This window comes from Idiotropiscis lumnitzeri, chromosome 6 (genome assembly GCF_059441095.1).
Source record: "Idiotropiscis lumnitzeri isolate Australia: NSW breed Sydney's pygmy pipehorse chromosome 6, RoL_Ilum_1.0, whole genome shotgun sequence".
Classification (NCBI taxonomy): domain Eukaryota; kingdom Metazoa; phylum Chordata; class Actinopteri; order Syngnathiformes; family Syngnathidae; genus Idiotropiscis; species Idiotropiscis lumnitzeri.
Genome location: NC_142396.1, coordinates 14,858,647 through 14,882,030, shown reverse-complemented (window position 1 = coordinate 14,882,030; position 23,384 = coordinate 14,858,647). Strand labels below are relative to the sequence as shown.

General features: G+C 43.7%; 1 protein-coding gene across 4 annotated transcripts in view; it reads left to right on the top strand.

Moving 5' to 3' along the window:
* Positions 1 to 22,893, top strand: part of dusp8a (dual specificity phosphatase 8a) — a 39,281-nt gene extending 16,388 nt beyond the window's left edge. For 3 of the 4 annotated variants that reach the window (XM_088298351.1, XM_088298350.1, XM_088298352.1), the window contains exons 4-7: positions 18,519 to 18,685; positions 18,960 to 19,119; positions 19,418 to 19,541; positions 19,855 to 22,893. In XM_088298351.1, coding sequence (XP_088154477.1) covers positions 18,519 to 18,685; positions 18,960 to 19,119; positions 19,418 to 19,541; positions 19,855 to 21,049 — 1,646 coding nt within the window. In that variant the 3' untranslated portion in view covers positions 21,050 to 22,893. Of the gene's footprint in view, positions 1 to 12,826; positions 13,583 to 18,518; positions 18,686 to 18,959; positions 19,120 to 19,417; positions 19,542 to 19,854 lie in introns of those variants that run through there. The other variant, XM_088298353.1, reaches the window with a different exon arrangement.
* Positions 22,894 to 23,384: the final 491 nt, after the last annotated feature.

Below are 23,384 nucleotides of genomic sequence, written 5' to 3'. Positions count from 1 at the left end.
TCTTATCACCCTCTCATCCCGTTTTTACTGCTAATAATTCCTGCAATGACTATAAATCTCTTATCCGACTGACCTATTATAGCCGGCACATATGCGAGTCACTCGAGCACACAAAGTTCATAATGTAACATTCCAGCAAATCAAGCCAGGAATGATGCGGCTGGGAGTGGAAAGGGGAGATTGTTGCACAGATACATGAAAACAATAAATCCTTACATGGATGGACATGATGGGAAATTAAATTATGAAGCTCACTGTGGAACGGAATCTTGACTTTGGAGGTCTGCTATTATAAAGTAGTTGGATCAGTCACTTGTATGGCATGTTACACAACCAATGGTCATGTGCTGGATTAGTGTGATTTGAAAACACCCCTCTCGGGTTTCTGTCAGTCAACCAAATCGTCAATCAGGACACAGAACCACTTCAGACACGTGCATGACGTCATTGAGCAGGCGTCGTGCTGATAGACCCAATATTCATGTTTGGCTTCCAATTGACCCCCTTAGAGAGATTGCCACTTAAAATATGCAGGACTGTACATTGGCTGCCAGGATGGCCGAGTGGTCTAAGGCGCCGCGTTCAGGACCCAGTCTCCCCAGGAGGCCTGGGTTCGAATCTCGAATTTCCCCATTGTGGGACTAATAAAGGGAATATTATTATTATTATTATTATTATTATTATTATTCTCATAACATTTGGTGGTGCACAATGTTTACGTGCGTGTGCGTATACGTACGTACATACGTCTGTGTGTTGGAATTATTTCTTCACCGACTGTGAGAAAGTGTTTGTGAGAAAAATATTTTTACCACAAGTGATCTCACTCAGTTGGAGCTCAGGCTGATGTCTTGCCTTTTAGAGACTTGTGACTCTGTGTGGGTGCGCGCGCGCGCGACTGTGTCCGAGCAGAGAACATGACTTGTTTGGAGCCAGCTTCCTCCCTCGTGGGTCTAAAGTTTGCGTGTTTCCCACCAACCTTGTATCGCAATCCAGCCAAAGGCAGCACTACTCCTGCCAGTGTACGGCTAGGTGGTATGTTAGCCGATGCCATCTGGGTCGACGTGTCACGTCGCATCAGTCCCAATGTTGAACTGCAGGCTTCGAACATGCTGACACAGATGAACTTGGTTCAGCGGTAGACGATGAAGTCACAATGTGGTCGTTTCTTTGACATGAAGATGCCAAATTTATTTGGCTGTGCCTTTACAGAGCGAGGTGGAATTTTTCTGTAACTTGGTGCACTTTCACCAAGACACGAAATCCTGTAATTAGATAATTGTACGTGTGATGATGTCAGCATGAGCCTGACATTTTAGCATAACATGGACAGCAACTATCACTTTCAGCACAGTAGAGTGGGTGAATTGAATGTCGGTATTGAACATCACACCCCAGTCAAGGGAGCCCTGATAAAAATGTTTTAATCTATTTTCTGGGTGTTTTCTTTCTGTGCTTGTGTGGGTTTTGTCCAGGGTCTCAGGCTTGCTCCCACATTTAAAAAATATGCAAATTAGGTTGATTGGTGTCAATGTGATCTACAGTTTGTCTGTATTTGCCCTGTGATTGGCTGACGACCAGTCCAGGGTGTATCCCACTACTCAGCCAGAGTCATCTTACAAAGAAAGGACAAGCGCTATAAATCTGGATGGATGGAAACAATTGATTTAAAATAGGTGAAATTGTTGACACATCTTTGAGTATAGATAAAAAACATAACATATTTTAAGGTTAAACACGATAATATTACAAATAGTTTCACGGTTTTGGAGTGTAGGTCATGAAAGAAGAAATAAAGGTGGTGAGAAACGGTGTGGTTTTTGCAGATGTGCGCAACTGTCCTTAATCTTTCAGAAGGGCCATCTGCGTGTTTTTATTTTTTGTAGGATTACTAAAGCCGACACAACTAGCTCAAAGGAGAGGAAAAAGGACAGGGCAAGGAAAAGAGACTTCACGTGCCCGTTCGAGTATGGATTCGTGACACTAGACTGAGGCGACGTTACTTGACAGAAAAGTCGCCAAAATCAGCAGTGATAATTCATTGTTTGTCGCTCATATTGATGGATAGCGTTGACCCAGATGCTCACAGCTGAAAAAAATCCCAGCAATGTGGACACGAAACAAATCCTAAAATAGTTTCCTATGAATAGTAGCATATTTTTAAATTCTTCCTTTGATGGCGCGACCATCCCTTGTCTGTTAACTGAGACGCATTGCAGGTGATAATGTTGCTTCCCACGCTGTCACCTTGAACAAGTCAAAAGAGCAAACAAGCATGAACAAACGTTAGAAAACCAAATGATGACAAACCGATGGCGGCTATTTGCAGATGAAAGGTGCCTCTCTCGCTCTCTTGCTCACTCTCTCTCCCCCTTTGCTTGCACCTCTCTCTCACTCTCTCCTTATGATTGCACTTGCGTTTTCCTTTTTTTTCTTTTTTTTTTTTTTCTCGCTTCACACAGGAGCTGCTGTCTGGCCCGGGGCAAGCTTGATGACATCAGGTTTGGGTGTGACAGCAAAGGTACAAAGGTCAATTCAGTTATATGTCATTCTTTGGGCGGTTATACAATGGGGCGGTGGCCCCCTGTATACTGTATGTATGTGTGCGTGTGTGTGTGCATCTGTGTTTGCGTGCGCGTGCACACATACATGAGAGCATCAGAGAAAAGTAGAAGAGGTGAGGTAATGGTGGAAGGCTGAATCCCTCAATGCGGCCCTTCACAGAGACATTACAATGAGCTACACAAGGAGGTCTGCTTGTGTCAGTGTGTGTTTTTGTGTGTCTGTGTGCAAGTTGCATTGAATATGTGCATATGAAGTAGTGTGTGCATGTGGGTGAGGCAATGTTTGAGAAAGCATGTGTGAAGGGAGAAAAAAAGGAGACAAAACAAAGGGAGAGCTATTTAGGAGATGAGGTAATAGTCCTCATTTTATCCAGAATGTGTGTGCGTGTGTTCAGTCAGCCTCATTTGTGTGCGTTCATGTCCACATCAGGAAAGTGTGTGGTCTTCCAGGCTGTAAAATGTAACAGACCCGTATACCGCTCATACCGTCCTTGAAAGCATCCTCAGTGCTCAGTCGTCACGGTTTTGTCTCCACTGGAGCAGCGCTCCGTATAAAAATGTTTCACGTTTCATACTGTTAGCTTGGACAAGTGTCAGATTTTCCAGATGTACGGTGACATGGTTGTTTGGTACAGACCCTGGCAAACATCACATCATCGTTTTTGACATAAAAGTCACCAGTACCGCTGAAGTCATATTGCAAAATCTGTAGAAATAATCATTGTTGGTTTTGATTTATGAACAACAATAGCACATGGAAAGAGTTTCGTGTGTGAATGCTGGGAGTCAAACACTCCAACTAATGCTATTCTGCGCCGTTAAACTTAATTTACCTCGCAGGCATAAAGGCATATCTTGAGGGATCATTTGCTATGTTGTGTTATACACTGCTGTGAAATAAAACGAGTAAACAGGAAAGTTTAGTTGGAGATGGTTTTATGTGACCCTAAACATATTTTTGATGCTATGATATTTTATTGTATTGTTATTATAAGTAGTAAAACGTGATGTGCTAGAGATTTGGAAGCAAATCAAAAAATAATCTAAAAAAATGTATTTGCATCACTGATTTGAAAAAAAAAAAACTGTAAAAAAAATTTTGGCCATTGTAATCATCTCTTCCGGGGTCATTATGTTGCCAAATTATTTAACAATACAGGCAATTTGAATTAAGTTACAGAAGTCACGGGAGTGTAAATTAAGTTGACCACTTTTAATATTGACTTCAGTAAAGTTGGAGTCTTTCCAGTTTTGATGTGAATCCGCTTACATCATTCACTCTCTGGAGTAGATTTATTGAATTTTCTTGTTTCTGTTCTTCTGTTAAGAATAAATCAAAGTCATGCAGCGTTGGTCCTGGTGCATACTTATGTTATGAGGTACATGACGATGGTTTGAAATGCTGAGGCAGGTTCCTTTTGGCATAATTCATGCATTTTAGCATTGGCAATCTGTTTCTCAATTTCTAGTTACACTGAAGACGCATTTGGCTTTTTTGACCACCTGGATTTAGTCCGAGTAGTCTCCCTTTAGGCCTAAGCATCAACATGAATTGATATATAGTCGACACTAGTTTATCAGCTGAGCGTTGAAATCATCCGTTGGGTAACAATTCATTGACCACAACATTTTTTATTCTTGAAGCCCATCCGTCACTGTCCCTTCCATTCAGTTGTGACGAAACCTCCTAACTTACCCTTTGTATACACCTCCTTACATCCCCGCCCCCACTTGCACACTCCCATCTAACCTCGCTCCATTACGCCATGTGGAACTGCCGCAGATCAATGATTTCATTGAGAAGGAGCCAGTGGGGCCATTAAGAGGTGAGATCACCTTCCCCAGAGATATCTGACCTTATTCTCGATGACCCGGACTTTCTCCTTCTCCCTCCGTTACTCCTTCAGCCCCTTTACCTCTCCTCCAATTCCTCCCTTCCTCCACCTCGCATTTCTCCTTGCTTCTGTTTCACGGTGTTGAGAACAGAGCTCTATTTTTAGGCCCAGACTCCTGCGGTCATCACATCTGGCGCCAGTGGCCTCGATGCTCTCGCCCTGGCCTGTAGATACACAAACACACATTCACCCCACCCCAGTCAGCAGTAGGAGAGCGCAAAGGTCAAAGTAAATGGCCTTCGTAAATATCGATGACATCACCTTCCCCATCTGAATGTGTGACAGACTCTAAGAAGCCTCAGAGCAGCACATTGACATCACGTTCTGTTCCGCAAGTATGTCATGAGCTCCTTCTTTAGTCATTCTCATGCCTTAATGAGGTATTGTGCAGACGCATACCGTGCACGCCAAGTAGTCCGAGAAACGGCAAATCCATGCGCGTATACGGACACACATTACGGTAAGAGACCTCGGAAGGAGACCTTTGCAGAGTTTGCTTTATGTAACCATGTTGCTCTGCCAGAGCTCTCACCCCCCCTTGTCTGTCTCATTGGCCTCACATGATGTTCTTGATGTAATTTTCCCTTCTTTGCCTTGAAAAAAAGGGAGGACCAAAACAGGCCTGTGTGTGCGCGTGGGAGGGTGCGTGTGCGTGTGTGTGTGTGTGTCTTTATTCATCTGTATGTGTTTTAATGTGAGTCTCTGCCAAATGTTTCCAGCATGACGCGATCCCGCTCCTCTTCTTCTTCTCCTTCATCACTCACAAGTCCCTTGCCGGGCTCAAGAGGCCAGACACACACACACACACACACACACACCCCTGCACTCACCCAAGCACACACACAAGAAATGAATGAACTTTTCCATTTTATATAACCTATAGGCCATGCATACGTTGCAACACACATAAAGATTAAAACCAATGAACATTAAGATCTTGAGATGAGCTTTGACGCATGTTAGAGAGGATAAACTCGTCATCACGCCATCATCAAGTCATTTTAAATGTGACTATTTATTTTTATTCACAAAATATGCATTGAACTTCATTGGATGAATATTTTGCAAAATGCTATTATAAATGAATTCTTCCTTCTGCATATGCCTCAATTGTGTCTTTAAGATCCCCCCCCAAAAAAAATTCAGATTTGAACTAAAGTAAAGGCCAAATGTGTGAATGCCAAGAAAAGTGGGGGAGCAAAATCTGTGTCCTTTATCCCCACCAAATTATTCACTCGCCCATTAATCCTTTCTTCACATAACAGCAATGGCGATAACGTCCAAGCCCTTAGTCAAACTTGAATCTTTCATGCTGAAAGCAAGCTTAGCTTTTGGCGTTTATATTTTATTTAAAAAAAAAAAAGGTTCTGTGGAAGACCTGACACTGGATGTTTGTACCACCGTGCCCCAAATATTTCAACCATTTCTGCTTTGTGTATACAATCCATTCATAGTGCATGCCTTGTGGCTTGGCTGCTTTTGAAATCTATCTGAACGCCCTTTAAACATCCCAACCCACCCGTGTAATGCATTCATGTAGCGTCAAATAAAAATAGTTTGTTTGAACGGTTACCTAGGCAGTTTCAACACATCAGGTCAACAGACGCAGAAGTAGAGCAGCATGCTAACCTTAGATCGCTGTCGCCACGTTTTGCTCCCATCAGCGCCTTTAACTTCAGCCTCACGGTGAATGCGGGCCAAGTGCTTGGTCGCTCGGTAGCACCATTAGTGTAATCACTGTTAGCCTCAAGGCTCTTGCACACTCGTGGTAATTTTTACCAGAAGCACGATTCAGGAAAGGAGCCACTCTCAATTAGGCTAGCAAGTTTATACCCAGTACATGCGTGCATCCGCCACATTCCATTCATGCTCGGACTGCCCACTACTGTTCCTGCTATGGCGTCACTCTACAAAACAATGGTAGATTCCTGTTTATCACTGGGTTGTCTTTGATGCACTTTATCTCAGGAATTCGACAGCAACGCGTCCTTGCTTACCTTTTTGGTCTTTTTTTTTTTCATCAGATTTTGTCGGAGGCTTATCTATGTGACGGATATTGATTTAAAAATCAGGTATGTGTTTTCTAGGGCAAATACCTTTCAGACAGCTCCTAATGCTTTAATACACCGTGACTGCACATTTTTCGATGGAACCTCTAGAGCCTCTGCTTCCTGATAGAAGTGGGGGATTTATTTTTTTTCCATCACTATGACATGAAGCTAATTTGGGCATTCCCCGCAAGCCCAAGGCCCCAGATGTGGTAGTTAGTGATCATTCTTTTTCCTCATGATGGCTCCTTGTCCTCACAGGCATAAATAGTCAGAGGCATGCGTACACAAACAGCCACACGCATCTACAAATAAACGGAACCCACAAACAGTCACTTCCTCTTGTTGTGCAACCGTTTCCTGATAAACAGAACTGATAAAATGGCATCAGTGCACATACCAAGAACTCAACATGTGCTGAAATACAAGCTTGAATTCTTGTCTGCCAGTTGTATTTTATTTAACTCTTCAAATAGTGTACTTGTGTGTGTTTTAGCCATCCGCATGCTGTAGCATCATGAGGGCGTTGGCTTTGCTCTAATGGAGACAGCTTGTCCAGTTCCTCTCACTGCATGGCGTCATACTTCCTCTATTGTTCTTTTGTAGCTGGCAGAGTGATGTCACTCTTGGGCTCTGGATCTGACACTCACTCACACGCACACGCACACCCACGCACACACACACATGCACGCACACATACATCTCAGGGGCCTGTTGAAGCAGGAAAGCCAACCCTCGCTATGGGCGTTGTGATAACCGCTGTCACCATGCACTGATAGTCTCCAGGGTGCAGCGCCTCATTTCTGCAGCTTGACTACATATGAGAGGAAACTGCTCAGTGATTAAAGGTTGGGTAATGCTTTTAATGTCTGGTGTTGTAGTGTATTTTATCAAGGGAATGTGATCATTGACCATTTGTTTTATTATCTAGACCAAGTTTCCTTTGCTCTTAGTCAGTAGTTGCCTTGACTGGAAACCAGTCCAGGGTGTCCCCAACCAGTGCCCAAGGTCATCTGGGATAGGCTCTAACTTAACCAAGAGCCTAAAAGAAGACAAGAGCATTTAAAAATGGATGGATCAGAGTATGTGCTCTAGAGCCAGCAAATGGAACTTATTTATTAATCATATGTCCGATACTAGTGGGCTCCACCTTTTTTAAATGCACAGTACCACCACCAACAGGACGAGAGTGGAACAGCACTCCATGGCACTTCATTGAATTTTAATCAAACAAATCCACTCTGCATGTTCATCGTTTAGGTTTTTCTTAATGCGACTTTTTGTTGTCATCAACAAGCAGAGTAACGTGAGGTTTTCCCGGTCCATTCAGAACAAGTATTGCTTGATGTAAAGCCTAATTTTGACTGGTTTGTGACTAATGATGCATAATGATATACTGGAAGTATACTCAACCCACGACGGGACCCACCTCTCAGGCTTTCTTTATAGCATCATCGGACCACATTTTTGCTTTGCCACATGGTAACCTGCTGCGCTGAGAGGTAGCTAATTAACATGAAACTGATCTGGAACCTGCCAGTCAGGCTTTGTCACAGTGGCTTAAGCTGCTGTCAGCTCCCTTTTATGTGCCCTACGCCGTATTACGCTGCTACCATGTGCGCCTTTCATGTCAATTTTACACATACAGTGAGAGATGTCAGATCAAGTGTTTCCCAGCTCATCTTATGTGTAAACAGGAACCATAAATGTGTTATCTGATTTATGCTCTGTGTAGTCATTCACCTTGTAAAGTTGTAATGTACAAGGAAGTACAACGAAAGAGGAACTTTTTTCTGTTTGCCTTTGCACGCAGATAAAATACAACTTCAAGAGAACGGCTGCGATGGCGCTCTACTCACAACATAAATGATAATGTTAACGCATTATAGGTTCACAAAATGTTGAGACACACCATGTTGTCACTCCCTTGCTCATACTGTTGTGGCCAGTATTGAGTCTCACATCTCATTCTGTTCTTACACGTACACACACTCACACGCACGCACACGCACTTGCACACTGGTGCTTAATAGCTCCAACTGGGATTTTGAATGATGTACAATTTATGGTTTATGAGGCCCATCTGCTCCTGAAAGCCCCGCCTGGTGACTTTGATAGCTTAGCCTCCTCTTCGCGTTGCATGTCAGGGTGTCTGCGTGTGTGTGTGTGTGATGATGCAGGACTGAACAGATTGACTGAAGTTGTTTCTTAGCAGTGAAATTGCACCAGTTACTGGATGCTGAGCAGCTCCAGGGGGTTAAGATGCTTGGAACGCGGAAGGGGGCTCCGCTGCACGACTGACTTTATTATCTCATGCATGCATACATGCAAATGAGTCTGTCATTCTTGTGCACCTCTTCTTGAAATCTCATCCAACATACGTCTACCTGCTTCCTAGTCTTTACATCATCATTTTCAAGGTTTCCACATCTCTGTTTGCATTTAGTGGATGTTGCATTTTAACCCTTGTTAAATGACTCAAAATCTAAAAATATGTTCTTGGCCGGTGATATTTTCAGTTTTAGAAACATCCATCTGAATGAAACATGAAACCAATAAAACTGTCTGAGAGAACCTTTATCAATACTTGGGAGATGCGAGAGGAGGTGCATGCTTGTTGCATTTCGTCACCCTCACACGTACATAAGGTACATGATTACGTAGCACAAAACCAATGTCCCCTGTGATATGACCAGATCAGCTATCATCCCCCTCACCCAATTGCCAATCTGCCCATCCTCCCCTCCAACACCTCCCCCCCTCACTCAATTTCTCCATCTCTCCCCCAGCAACTACCTCAGCCCCTTGGCATGGCAGCTGTGTCCTCCTGTAGGCATTACATCACCGTAAGAGCAGTCTTGTTACTGATCCCCTGACAACCAGCACCATCAACGCGCACACACACACACACACACACACACACACACGTAAATTTTGTATACACATATTGTAGACAGTAGGTGCACTGATGCATGTTTATTGGGCAAAATATTGTCGACTTCACCGTAATCCTAGATACCTCTCCTTTTGTCCTTCACAGTTAAACACACATACGCGCGCATGCACATACACACATTTAAATAGACACACAAACCAACAAACCTAATTAACTGGCAGTCCTCATCACCCTCACCTCCCCTCTCCGGAAAATGACATCGTCCCTTCCTATGCAATCCTGACAGATGATCTATGGCGTTGGATTACACTCCTGTCGCTGCCTGTTTTAGCAGTGAGGGAAGAGGGGACATACACTGCTCTAATATGTATTTAAGTATCAATATGATCAGGCTTGGTTATTTCAACCCCCAAAAATGTTACAATTTGGACGCAAATGCTGTCAGTCTCCAAGTCGAAACGCTCTGCTAAACGGGGCACGATGAACTGGTTTCTGAGGGGCAAAAGTTATAGCAATTTTTATAAAGTAAACGAAAAGAGACGATTGCAATTAAATCGGAATCTGTCACTTTTTATTACTAATATATCTAATTTGCTCATATGATAATCCATATGAGTAATTAGTTAAGTTATTTTCTGATTTGGCTTACCTTGACCATTGATCAATTACAAATCTTATCCATTATATTTGCATTGACAATTCCTGTCCAACAAATTGGAACGCACGCAACTAAATGTTCTCAATGGGTTGGTATCGCTGTGTTCATGTTGTGCTCTTAGAGCCATCAGAGGAGGGGGTGGCCAGAATGACGGGACCACCTATTTCTGTCGCCGCAGGGAACACACGTGCGGTCAATAAAACGGCCTGGCTGTCGTTGGCAATACTGTATCGACTGCAGTAATTCTCCAATTAGCACACCTACTATTCTCAACCTTGTTACTCCGGAGGGTGGGGGGTATCCTTAATACTGCACTTGCTAGTCTTCGTTTTTTTGGGGATTTTTATATATTTATATAAAAATTGTGATCATTCATGGTGGTCGACGATGATGAGGTTAGTTTGCAACCACACATCTTTTCCAAGCTTATTTGCTTTTAGATTTGGCAATGACTTCATGAACTGAACAATATCAGACTTGTTTAGTAACCCGAGGCTCGCGAATTGGCCACGCATCAGTAATGCAGCTTAATTTAAAAGAGACATGTACATTTGAAATAGTTCTTTTCTTTTTTTTTGACATGACAACGCTTCAAAATTATAAATAATGAAATGTACTATTCCATGTTTTTGGTTTAAGAACTAAAAGTAGGTACAGTGTCTTGCGAACGTATCCATCCCTGCCTTGAACTTTTTGACCTTTTCCCACATGTTAGGCTTCAAACAAAAATATATATATATTTTTTGAATGATCCACACCGAGTGGGACACAATGAAGTGGAGTGGAATGATTTTTTTTTTTTTTTAAATAAATATAAGTCTGAAAGTAGGGCGTTATTCGGCCCCTTTAGTGTTAGTGCAGCCAACTCACACAAGTTCCCTGATGATTTCGGAATGAGCCAATGTTTACCTACGTGACTACTGATGATACTCGTGTGTAATCTTATCTCAAGATATATTTACCTGCTCTGTGATGGTCTCCGTGTTCTGTTAAAAGAATACTGGGGAGTAAACCACATTATTATGACCAAAGAACACACCAGGAAGCTGTGGGATAAATAAATAATTGATCAATCATTTTGAAATGGAGAGAATATGAGACCACTGCAAAACTATGAAGACCTGTTCCTCTAAACCTTTAGCCTGAACAAGGCAAGTACTGATCATAGATGCAGCCAAGAGGCCCATGATCACTCTTGATGATGATCCACAGCTGAGGTGAAGGAATCTATCCACAGAACAAGTCCAATATGGCCTTTATGAAAAGGCAGCAAGAAGAAAAACGTTTCTCAAAGACAAGTTTGCCATGCTACCTGACAGACACAATAAAGATGGAAGAAGGCACTTTGGTCAGATAAATCCAAAATTTGCCAAACGTTATGTTTGGCGTAAAAGGTGGCATTAGCATCACGGTCTGGGGCTGTTTTTCTTTAAAAAGGGACTGGGATGATAGTTAAGTTGATAGGAAGATGGTTGGAGCTAAAATACCAGGCACTTTTGCAAGAAAACTTGATGAAGTCTGAAAAGACCTGAGATGGAGGTTTACCTTGCAAGAAGACAATGATCCTTAGCATAAAGCAAAATCTACAGAGGAATAGTTCAAAACTAAACATCCAAGTGTTCGAATGGAAACATTGAAAATGAAAGTCCATACCAGAATCCAATAGATCTGAAATCTGCCTTTCACCAACACACTCCATCTTTTCTACCTGAGCTGGAGTTGTTTTGCCAGAGAGAGTGGGCAAAAAAGTTAAGTCTCTTGATGTGCAAACCTGATTGAGACATACCTTAAAAGACTTGCAGCTATAATCACAGAAAAAGGTTGTTTGACAAAGGATTAACTCAGGGAGGCGGCACACCAAAACCGCTTTCCCTTTTTTTAATTTCTAAAATAAAACATAAAAAAACAAATTTGACTCCACTCCATTGTTATGTACCACTTGGTTTAGATTCTTCACAAAAAAACTCTCATTTTGTATCTCTGTTGGAAGTCTAAAATGTGGCAGAAAGGTCAAAAACTTCAAGAGGCCTCAAATACTTTTGCAAGCCACAGTAGCAATCGGTTTCCATTCAGTCTCCCCAAGCAGTCATGTAATGTCATTCGCTGCTTCCCCCCAATAGTTGAACTTGCGGGCTACATATTTGTCATTCCATAGTAAAGTGGACTGTCACATGGAGAATGTCTGCGCACCACAAGCTGGTTGAGTTTTCACCTCTAGGCTTCTTCTCTTTTGTCTGTTTTGCTTCTTTTTCCATCCTCTACCCTAATTTAACATTTTCCTCTGTCCAATTTCATGCTCAAAGCGAAAACCACACTGGACAGGATTATGGACTATGGCACTGCAGGACATCGAGGTCGCACACATTCTCCCATTCCAACACTAAACGTTCCTGTCCTTAAAAGCTATCGGCTCATCTTAAAAGCTTGTAAAATGTTTTACAGTGTGGTTCCATTTAAAAAAAATTTTTTAAATGACTCAAACTATTAAAACATACGCCCACATAAAGCCGCGTATTTCCATCATTTAACTAGTTAAGTCATGTCGCCACGTTTTAGCTGCTGAAGTACCTGTTAGCCTTTAACCTTCCCCAGTAGAGGCCACCTCTGCAGCTCAGTTCCTGAGGTGGCCGCATATTTGTTGGCTGACTAAGGAATGTGGTTGCATGCCTTGGACATTAGCTATGACGGAGCTCTTGCTCCTCTGGAGAGGGAGGGTGTAGAGAAGAGGGGCAGGCTCTGGCCTCGCCGCAAATGAGCTCATTCACCCTCCAAGCTCGAGGAGAGCGAGTGGCGGCGTCATCCTCTATTGCTGAGAGAGCGATCGGAGGAAGGAGAGAGTCAGAGGGAGGAGTTTACTCTGGCGAGCGAGCGAATGGGAGACGTGGAGAGTGGAGCCGCACAACAATAGTGGGTTGCTCTTCTTGCAGTGGACTCACTGAGAAAGCGAGAGCCCTCACTAAGACACACACAAGCTCTCAGACCAGCTGCAGGCAGAACACAGCTGGCACATTTGTGCTGGGAAACGCACTCGTTTTGTTTTTGTGCTCTCAGTGGCCGTCATTCTCCACAAAAACCACAGAATTACTAAATATTTACCCAAACTGCATTTTGGGATTTTTGCATTTGCATAGGATTCTGGCCACATGTGGACTTGTTTTGGGGGTTTTTGAGGTGCAGCACCACACATACTTGGACTTGTGTGCTTTAATTATTTTTTTTTTTTGCACAAGGTCCATTACTGTGGGTCATTTCCAAGGCCCGGGAACAGCTTGCAGAGCCAGTGTGTACTCTGACATCAATTCCAGTTTTAGCATTCTTGGAATTTTCACCTCCAGGAGGACATTTTTGCTCTAGACTCTTGCAAGGGGTTGCTCCATCCCTGAAGAAGATTGTATTCTTGGGGATGCCACTTGATGTGGTAATATCCCCTGCAGAGGATCGTTTCTGGCCGGACCGGCGCGACGCAGATATGAGGCTGAAAATCAGGGTCCGCAGGATGAAGGAGGGCAGAGAGCTACGAGGTGTGTAACCACCTGGACTCACAACTACTCGTCATGTGTTTGTGTGTGTGTTTGACGGGAAATGAACACGGGCCTACTTGTTGTGAATCTGGATTATGTGGGACCGTCATGTACATCAACAAGATGCAAAAGAAATGATTTATTGTGGTGCCAATATGCTAACCGGTATAGCTTTCTGATAGCGCGTTACAGCAGAATCTATCAAGGCATGCGCAAGGAGGTATACCGGTGCACGTGTGGACTAGAAGCGGACATTAAGGAAGTTTAGCGATTCTACAATATTAGGAGCCACTAGTAACAGACAGATGGGGTTCTTGCTAAACCTTACGTTAGTTTTCCTCATCTTCTGTCTTCATCATTACACTGTTTAGAGACGTAATAGGAAGAAACATTAGCAGGATGACGTCATGAAAATAAAATCCAATGAAAAGTGAGAGAAAGGGGATTCGGGCAAGAGAATGAGAGCTGTGACCCACGGAACGACATAGTGCTCATGCTCTCACAGCCTGCGGTCATTGAGATGTAAAACTGTCACAAAGGCGCCATTCTCTTTCTTCGTGGCTTTTCTTGCACTCTTACTCAGTGCTCACACTCTCCCTCTTTTCAGAATGTATGTGGAGATTATGTTATCATTGTGTGTGGTGTGCACTGCAGGTGTCAAGACAACACTTTTTCACACTGGCATGAGGCAATACATTGGTAATGAACAAAGTACACGCCGCCATTCCTTCACCCCATGCTTTTACGCACACTTGTGTCACGTATACATTTAGTGCAAGTGTTTCTGTTTGAAGCTGTTTGCAAAGCAAACCACCACTTTTTGTGCCTGCCAATGTTTTTGGACAGCGGCTTGTAGAGTGCATTTTACATTCAGACTTAGCTGCTGGAGGTGACAAGTTTGTTTTCTTAGAGAATGTAATAAATGAGGTTATTTTAGGACATTTAACACGTCCTCCTGCGAAATAGACTGCTGGATGCAGTCTTGGTTACAGCAAGATGTACAGTGTAATAGGGGCTACGATGACATTTTTCCAAATACACAAATTATTTATGATTCAGTTACTGCTTTGGTCTGTAAGATTTGAGAAAATGGGCACAAATGTTGCGCATTGGTGTCCAAAATAAAAGCAAATCGTTTATTTTGATTTGAAACAAAGATAATCCGTCCACTTTCATGGATAACAATGTAAATGGGACGTTTACTGTTGAGAAATTGAAATTCTGAGCATTTGCACAATAAAAAAAAAAAGTATCTAAGTTATTTATCAAAACTAATAATTGATTAGTTTGACAATTGATTATTAATTGCACCTTTACTACATATTATCTTTCATAATAATAATAATGTGCTGAAACAGCAGTTCATTAAATAGCTCTATCGTTGCTATATATGCACTACGATAGACAAACAATGACAGTTTAACCATTAGACAGGATGCCGTGTTAATCAGACAGTCTCACAGTCCTCAACATGAGGCCTCCTTGAAAAGATGACATCACCCTCTTGTCTCATCTGTGCACTGTCAATCTTGTCTGTTTTGACACAATTGGTCATCACAAGACACACACACCACCCCCTCTCTAAACATACACACACACACACGCACACGTACGGCCCTTCCTTTCTCCAGGCTGCAATTCAGCTTTTGTGGTGCTGAGTGGGACATGTGTGCAATGATGTCATGTTTTGGGGGGTGGGGAGTGGAGGGGTCACATTGAAATGCTAATGTACCCTCATGGGTTGAGGGGGACAGCTGGAGGTACACACTGGATGGCGTCATGTCTCTCCTGATATGAACCGAAGAAGAGAGCAGTGGAGGGGTGCGGGGTGGCCATTCATGCAGATCAATGCCCCAAGGCATTGAGTGGGGGGGGGGGGGGTCGGGGGCGATGTCACCTCTCCATTAATAGTCAACAGAAATGTACACACTTTACAGGAGCTTGAACACAAAAAGGAGAGTGAGTTGGTTTGTATTGATAAAGCAGTCAATTGTATCAATTGGAGTGATGATGTAACAGCAGAGCTCTGATTAACCATTGCAGCCACATGGTTTGTATCTCCGTCCAAAATTGTCAGTAGGTTCCACACGAGCTTTCATCGTTCTAATCCCTGCAACTATTCATAAAAGTTCACCGAGTGTGACCTAAACATCTGCTACTGATCCCTGATAGCAAGATTGAAGATTTGAATTGGTTTGAGTTTGTTCTAAGAAATGAGGGATGAGGAAAAGCAGCCAAGAGGCCCGAGTGCTACACTCAGAGAAGTGGGGGGGGGGCTTTGGTTGAGTCAGTAAGCGGTTGCATAAGTGATGAATTGGGCAGAGGGAAACGGAAAAAGGAAGTCACCACTGGCGAGCGCTGCCGATGGCGACACAGTGCCCTCTTTCCCGGATCTGTGTTTGCCTTTTTTTAAAATGGTGTATTTACGGATCGGTTTGTCACGTCCTGTTTATTTTCCAGACGCAAAATGCTGCCTTCAATTGTACAAAAAGCAAGATCTTGTCTGTATTTTCCCCCGAGCCCACGCTAAGATTCCTCAAACGTTGAAATGATAGCTCGCAATCTGTTGGAAAGATGACGACAATTCTTGACACTGGCTTACACAAATATGCGCAGCCATTTGTGTTCATGTGTAAAGTATCAGCGTGTCACGCTCGACTGATTATCACGCCGCACTGAAGATGAACTCATCCTTCCCAGTTGACCTTCTGATGTCATGTTCGGAGACAACTGGCTTGGTGTGTGTCACAGGGTATTTTCAATGACTTCATTGTGAGTCCCCCACTTGTATGTTTGCGTTATGCTCCGAGATTGGAATGGGTCGTCGTTTTCTTTTCTGGAGAATGTGAGGTCATGTCTCTCTATTCAGTGTGTGTGCGTCCTTGAGCTCTTTTGACACTGCTCTGTGTGTATTATAACATCCTGACAACACACAAGGGGAACACCATGAGTTAACGATCAGTGCTGTCCTTCCTTGTTGTCCATGACAACTTAACGGAGCGGGAAGTCAGGTGACCAGGGTGACGATACCGTGCTATCTCCTGGCTGTGTGTGCAAAGCCAGCGCTGCCTGCAAGGGAGGTGTCTGTAATTGCATTGACGTCATGTAACTACCCTTTAAGACAACACTTGGCCCAGCTCGCTTATCTCTGACTTGAGCCGCTTCATTCCAGTAACTGTCACTCATTCCTTGAGTCACACACCGGTCCGACGTGTTTCCTGCACTTTACTATTTGTTTGTTCAAAATGAGATGATTACGTCGACTGCAATCATTCTATTATTCCTGACACTTATTTCATTGTAATAGCATGTATACTTTGGGAAGAGTCCGTTCACCCATGCTGTCACTCCCCCCTCACACACACTTTCTCCCCACGCGTAGTTGAGCAAACATGCTGTGCTCACAGTGTCATGTCCTGTCTTATGTACTTCTAACAAACTCTCTAACAATGTTCCCACGTAGAAAGGGAAATGGTTGTCGTGTGACATGAGCCTTTTTCCTGTTGTTTCTGCTGTCTCCAGGAACATGCCGCTTCCTCGTTACAATGCACTCAAGCGCTGTCGCTATATGTAGCGGCGGTCCAGGAAGAAAGCCTTTCAAAGATCTACCCTTCCTCATCCCCGCCTCATATGCGTTATCAAGTTCAGATTAACAAGATTGCATCGAGGCCAAATGGATGATGTATGTAGTCATATTTACACAGCAGTTTGCAGTAAAGCCTTCGTTCCTGTTTCATGGGCGTTATCTTATCATTTGTTCCGCTTCAATCCATTCCCCTTTGCTTTATGCATGGAGGCGCACTGATGTCATCACTCCGTCAGTTGCCATTAATAGCAGGAGACTGACAGGGATCCGCATTGCACTTCAAGACCCAATGCTCCCCCTGTCGCACTTGATTCCGATCGTTGCCAACCGCTTTCTTCTTCGGAGGCTCTCGTTTGATTTCTCCAAGCTGTGCACTTGTTGACACATTTGGATACTTTCTCCTTAACTGTATGTTTGCCAAGTTCCCCATACTGCTGACACTGTGCTTCGAATGTGAGCAGCTGGCTGTGCTTTTCATCCAGCGGCCTTCGCTGTGCTGTGTGCATTTATTTTTTTTACAGTGATGTCATGTCCCACTTATTCATGTGTGTTCGTCCCAGACTGGGTCAGGCTGGGCTGAAGCAAGATTAGGTTCTAATCGCTTCTCTGTGTCTCAAGTGTTCCTTAGTAGTATTCCCTTCTTTTCTTTACAGTCGTCTGAGAGGTCATTACCCGAACGATACACACACACACACTTCACCCACACCTCCTTCCCTTGGCCCCCACCCTGTAGTTATACAACCACAGTGATGCAGAGTAATGATGAGTGTGTGTTGGAAAGGGATGGTGTCTTGCACACAGCCTTTGTGAGTCATTGCGAGCGTGGCGCTAAAGATTAAGCGATCATGTTTTCGGATCATCTTTTTACACTGCAACCATTTGTTAAAAATGTATGCGTGTGTGTTTTCTGTGTCATGCTGTGCGCTTGTCAAGGGGATGTTACTGGGCCTCCGTCCTGGCCGTGCACCTGTGGCCTCTCTCATTCCCCCAGCCTGACGCAATGCACTTCTACAGGACATGAGCTCATGCAGGAAACAGAGACGCACACACATATGCCAAAAGTGGAGCCGCCTGCCTCTTAAAGGGCCAGACACGCACATTCCTGGCCACCCTGCAGTTAACCTCACACAGAAGAACAAGAGAGCCTCTTCTTTGCTTCTGTTGCACTAAGCAGGACCCAGACATTGTAGCCCAGGGTCACCGCTGAAAGTCGAGAAACTGTTTACTCTGCTAATGGTGCAAGATTTTTTTTTTTTTTTACTCATGAGACCTTGCGTAAATCCTCTTATGTTGAATGACAGTGCTGAAAACAATTACAGTAATGGAGCTGTTCTCGTTGTGTCTGTGCAGGAGGCTTTGCCGCTTTCTCCTCCTGCTTCCCCGGGCTGTGTGAAGGCAAGCCGGCCACCGCTGTTCCTATGAGCTTGTCCCAGCCCTGCTTGCCCGTGGCTAATGTCGGTCCCACTCGTATCCTGCCACACCTTTACCTGGGTTCCCAGAAAGATGTTCTCAATAAGGTTTGTAGTACAAAGAGACTTGCAAGGCAGACAGCACATCCTGGCTGAAGAAATCTTACTTAGAAGGAATTTATTTTTACTTATTGTTCCCAAAGTGTTTGCTCATGTGGAGGCATAAACATACGTTATCTAAAAATTGTCTTCCCAACTCAACCAACTGCAACTTACAAAAAATCTATTAAGTTAAAACAGTCATTGAATTGCTATATATCATACTTTTTCCTCGGAGGGAAAAAAAAGACCTTCAACTGATGTTTTCTTTGTATCTCTGCAGGATCTGATGGCTCAGAATTGTATAACCTATGTACTAAATGCCAGCAACACCTGCCCCAAGCCAGACTTCATCAGTGAGAGCCACTTCATGCGCATCCCAGTCAACGACAACTACTGTGAGAAATTGCTTCCTTGGCTGGAAAAAACAAATGAATTCATTGGTAAGTGGGGGAAAAATGCATCAGTTAGATTAGTATATAAAATCATTTGGCTTTTTAGTTTTTAAAGAAGGCCAAAATATCCAATATTGTACATATCAATGTCACGGCTAATAAAAGGTCACGTGTAGTTTAGCAAACAGTGGCATCAGGTACAAAACTTCAGTTCAGGAGACCTTCTTTTGTCTTTCAGGAAATGTCAGCTTTCTTTCAATAGAGGCTGATTGTCACCAGACTTTGTTATGCGGCTATTGTGTACATTTCTTTGGCCTGAACCCTACCTGTTCATTTCCTCCAACAGACAAAGCCAAGGTGTCAAACTGCAGAGTCATTGTGCATTGCTTGGCTGGAATCTCGCGCTCAGCGACCATCGCCATCGCATACATCATGAAGACAATGGGCCTGTCATCAGATGATGCCTACAGGTACACTTACTTCTCCTACACAGCCGAGCTAAGGTGACAGGCACACTAAAAAGGCAAAGGCAACTGACTTTTGTAGGAAATGTGCCTAGTGTGATATATGTGTGGCCGCTGCCTGGGGCTATGTACAAAAGGCCACGCATACGTTTTCCTTTTCTGTTATGCGTATTGCAGTGAAACCGTTAAAACACTTGACACTCAACAATTAGTTCTTATGAGGTCCTTGCGACTTCTGAAAAAGACTCACGCAACAGCAATATTTGCCTTTTTAAATACAACCAACGTTTATTTATTTATTTATTTTTGCATCCGACAGGTTTGTGAAGGACCGAAGACCCTCCATATCCCCCAACTTTAACTTCCTGGGCCAGCTGCTGGAGTTTGAGAAAGGCTTACGACTGCTCCAAGCGTTAACCTCAAGCTCTGATGACACGATCCTTGAAGGCCACTCAAAGCAAAATTCTGAGTTTAACTGTGTCAACATGTGTTTTGAGATGAATGGTCACCATAGTAACTATGACTCATCTGTGGTTGAGCCACAAAACCCACCCGAGCCCAAGGTACCGTCACCCACTTCCCTCCAGCAAGGCTTCAACGGCTTGCACCTCTCTGCGGAGAGAATTATGGACACAAATCGTCTGAAACGCTCCTTCTCCCTGGACATTAAATCTGTGTACGCCCCGAACAGTCCACACTCTGCTGCCATGGCACCAACACACTCGGAAGACGTGCCCAAGCTGTGCAAACTGGACAGCCCCGAAACAGGCACCTCCAATGGCGTCTGCTCTCAGTCTCCCATCCTGGACAGTCCCTGCTCTTCTGACTCCCCCTTCCCCTCATCAGGCAGCGCAGGAAGCATCGGAGCTTTAGGGCACGGCGGAAGTGAAGGTGTCCATAGGCCTGGTTCTTCGTCATCCAGACACAGAAGGAAAACCAAGAATAGTTCTGGTAGTTCCCCAATCCATTTCCAACAACTTCCCCCACAGTCTCTCAGCCTGTCACTTGACCATAAGGACGAGAACTTAAAGGGTTCCCTGCTTCTGGCGCTGCCCTCTCTGCCCTCCATGGGATCCGGGGCCATGTGGACCAAACACAGAGACACTGTCCAGGCCACCACACCTGTTACTCCCGTGACCCCCACCACTGATGCCCCTTGGCACTTTGGGGCAGAGGAAGGCGGCGAGATGGAGCTCGGCAGCAGAGGCGATGCAGGCGGAACCGAATCTTCCGTGAGGTTCGGGAGTAGCTCGGCATACGTGGCGTTCGGTTGCAGCGAAAGCGTGCGGTTACAAGATAAACCTCCGAAGGAGAAGCCCCCAATGCCGCAGCGAGAAAAGCGGGATGAGCGGGCGAGCAACAGCAGCTCTGCCTCGGAGAAGCAGTTTAAGCGTCGCAGCTGTCAAATGGAATTCGAGGAGGGCATCTCGGAGACGCGGTCCCGGGAAGAACTGGGGAAGATTGGGAAACAGTCGAGTTTCTCCGGGAGCCTTGAGATTATTGAGGTGTCCTGACAGATAATAGACGTTAACATCACTGGAGGCAGAAAGAGACCTCTTTAGAAGGACTATGTCTTCATGACTGACTGAGAGATGGACGGAGACATTGTGCTGCTTACCTGACCACAAACATCTGAACTCTCTCGAGGCAGTGAAGGGTGGCTGTAGGTACTGACCTTCCGCGGTTAAAGGGCCCAGTGCCTGCGTTATGTTGCATCCTTTTCATGTACAATGACTTTGTTTTGACATGGAGCATGGACTCCAACCACCTGCCTGTGGTCAAGTGTAGAGTACTTCGGACGGTTCTACAACTCGTGATCTGAACCGAGCGTCCCGTGTTAACCCCAAAGCGTCCACCACTTCGGTGTCCCAAAGCCTCAAAACACCGTCACGCTCTTGTCCAGTTCAGTCCGATTTAAACATCATCCACATGAGCGGTGGCCCTTGGAGCGTGTGTCACAGCGGCACAAGGCACGCACAGATGGCACTCGGATCCCTTGGTTGCAGCCAAAACAATGACTGGGCTTCAGATCAGCTCAACTTTCACCAGGGACCCAAAAGCACAGTGACGCTGGCTCCCTCACATGCAGTGGTCGCGGCGTCATGGCACTGAGGTTTCAGGTCACGGGCCATCCTGCCATTGCTCCCTGTCACCACTTGTGGTCACCACTGAGCTTGCATCATGAAAGTTTGGCAACGGAAAGACAAATAACTATATATACTGTATATGTATAGTGACTCAAATGGACTTTTAATTTATTGTTCATTCTGGTAATGAGATATAATATAATGTTTTGTGGATTTATTTCATTTTACTTTTGTTGAATTATTATTATTATTTGCTGTATGGTATTTATGAACACGTACAAATACATAGATTCATCGGATTCAAGCAAGCAATATGTGCTGTTCTTTCTTTGGGGAGAGTGACGTATGACTTGGAAATGCACTTTTCTCCTTTCTGGTCACCAAGTTCGATTGTGGGACGGCGCAGACAAAGCTAGTGACGTCTTAAAGAAACAACAGCAGAAGTGTGATTAAGGCTTCAACACGTGAGCATTTTGTGCATGACATTTGAAGGGGGGGGCGTGCATAATGACAACTTTATGCAACATCCGCACAAAGTCACCCTTCTCAAAGCCAGTTCCGATGTTTCCCACCAAAGCTGAACCTAACTCACACCCTACACTGTATGCACTTATTTCTTAACAGGCAAAGCTTCGGCCCTCATATGGACACACACACATGCACACACACAATCTTTTTCTTTTCTTCTCAGGGGATCTTTCAGTGAGCCAAGCCCAGCACATCAGCACAAAAGATGGAAGTCTCTGACATTTATCGCTCTTGTTTCCCCTTATGCTTTGATTAAAAAAACAACAGTTGAAAAATGAAAATGTCGCTCTCCTGGTGTGAGATGCTTATTTATTCATCATGTAAAAGGTGTTGTCTTTTGACCCATGACTAGCATTTGACCTTGTGCTGCTACAACTTCTGATAGATTCCTTTTGTTTGCCCGAGGCTCAATCAAGCTCCTAAATCCCTCCATGTTGTTTTTAAAATTGTCGTTAGCATTATTTATGATATGTAACAAATATGATGCAGGCTGTCCCATTTGCTAAATCTGTTGTTATTGAATTATTATTATTACTCTTATTGGTATTCTTATTGTTATTATGATTAAGTTGTTGTAAATAGCAACACATGGAAGAACACTGATGAGTTTTTAAAGGAAAAATCCTGATACCTAGGCTGCTTGATGCTAAAAAAAAATACCTCAGGTTATATTGAAAGGCTTTTCCTTCCCCTGTACATGTTTTGTGAAAATGAGACAAAATACAAACATGATAAAATACAAACTCCTTTGCTTCTGGTTCTTCTTCTTATTCTTGCCATTTCTGGTCATGTTGGGGAATTCCAATGAGATATTTGCACACTACATGATGACATCTGGAGCCCTGCAGTCTCACTATTGATTTTGTGTTTAACAAACTCCACTCGGACCACTAACAACAACTTTATTGATTTTCTTTTTCTTTCCCTGCAATAGTGGTAATGTCACATGCTTTTGTATCTTGCTGAAGGTGCTGAATTAATTAAGAGCTTTATTAACTCTGAAAAGGATGCATTCGCAATGACTTTTTAATGAAGGCTAAGGACAGTTTGGTTTTATTTCTGGCCTAAATATTTTTTTTATATTAGATGGAAGATGAAAATTTCCTCATCCTCCCCACAGCAACTAAAACATTTTATAACTACTGTTTTGGACATTTATTGTCCACTTCACCCAACTATTGTTGCATTGACGGAACGTAGAAATAAAATTCTTAATTTAAAAAAAAAAAATTGA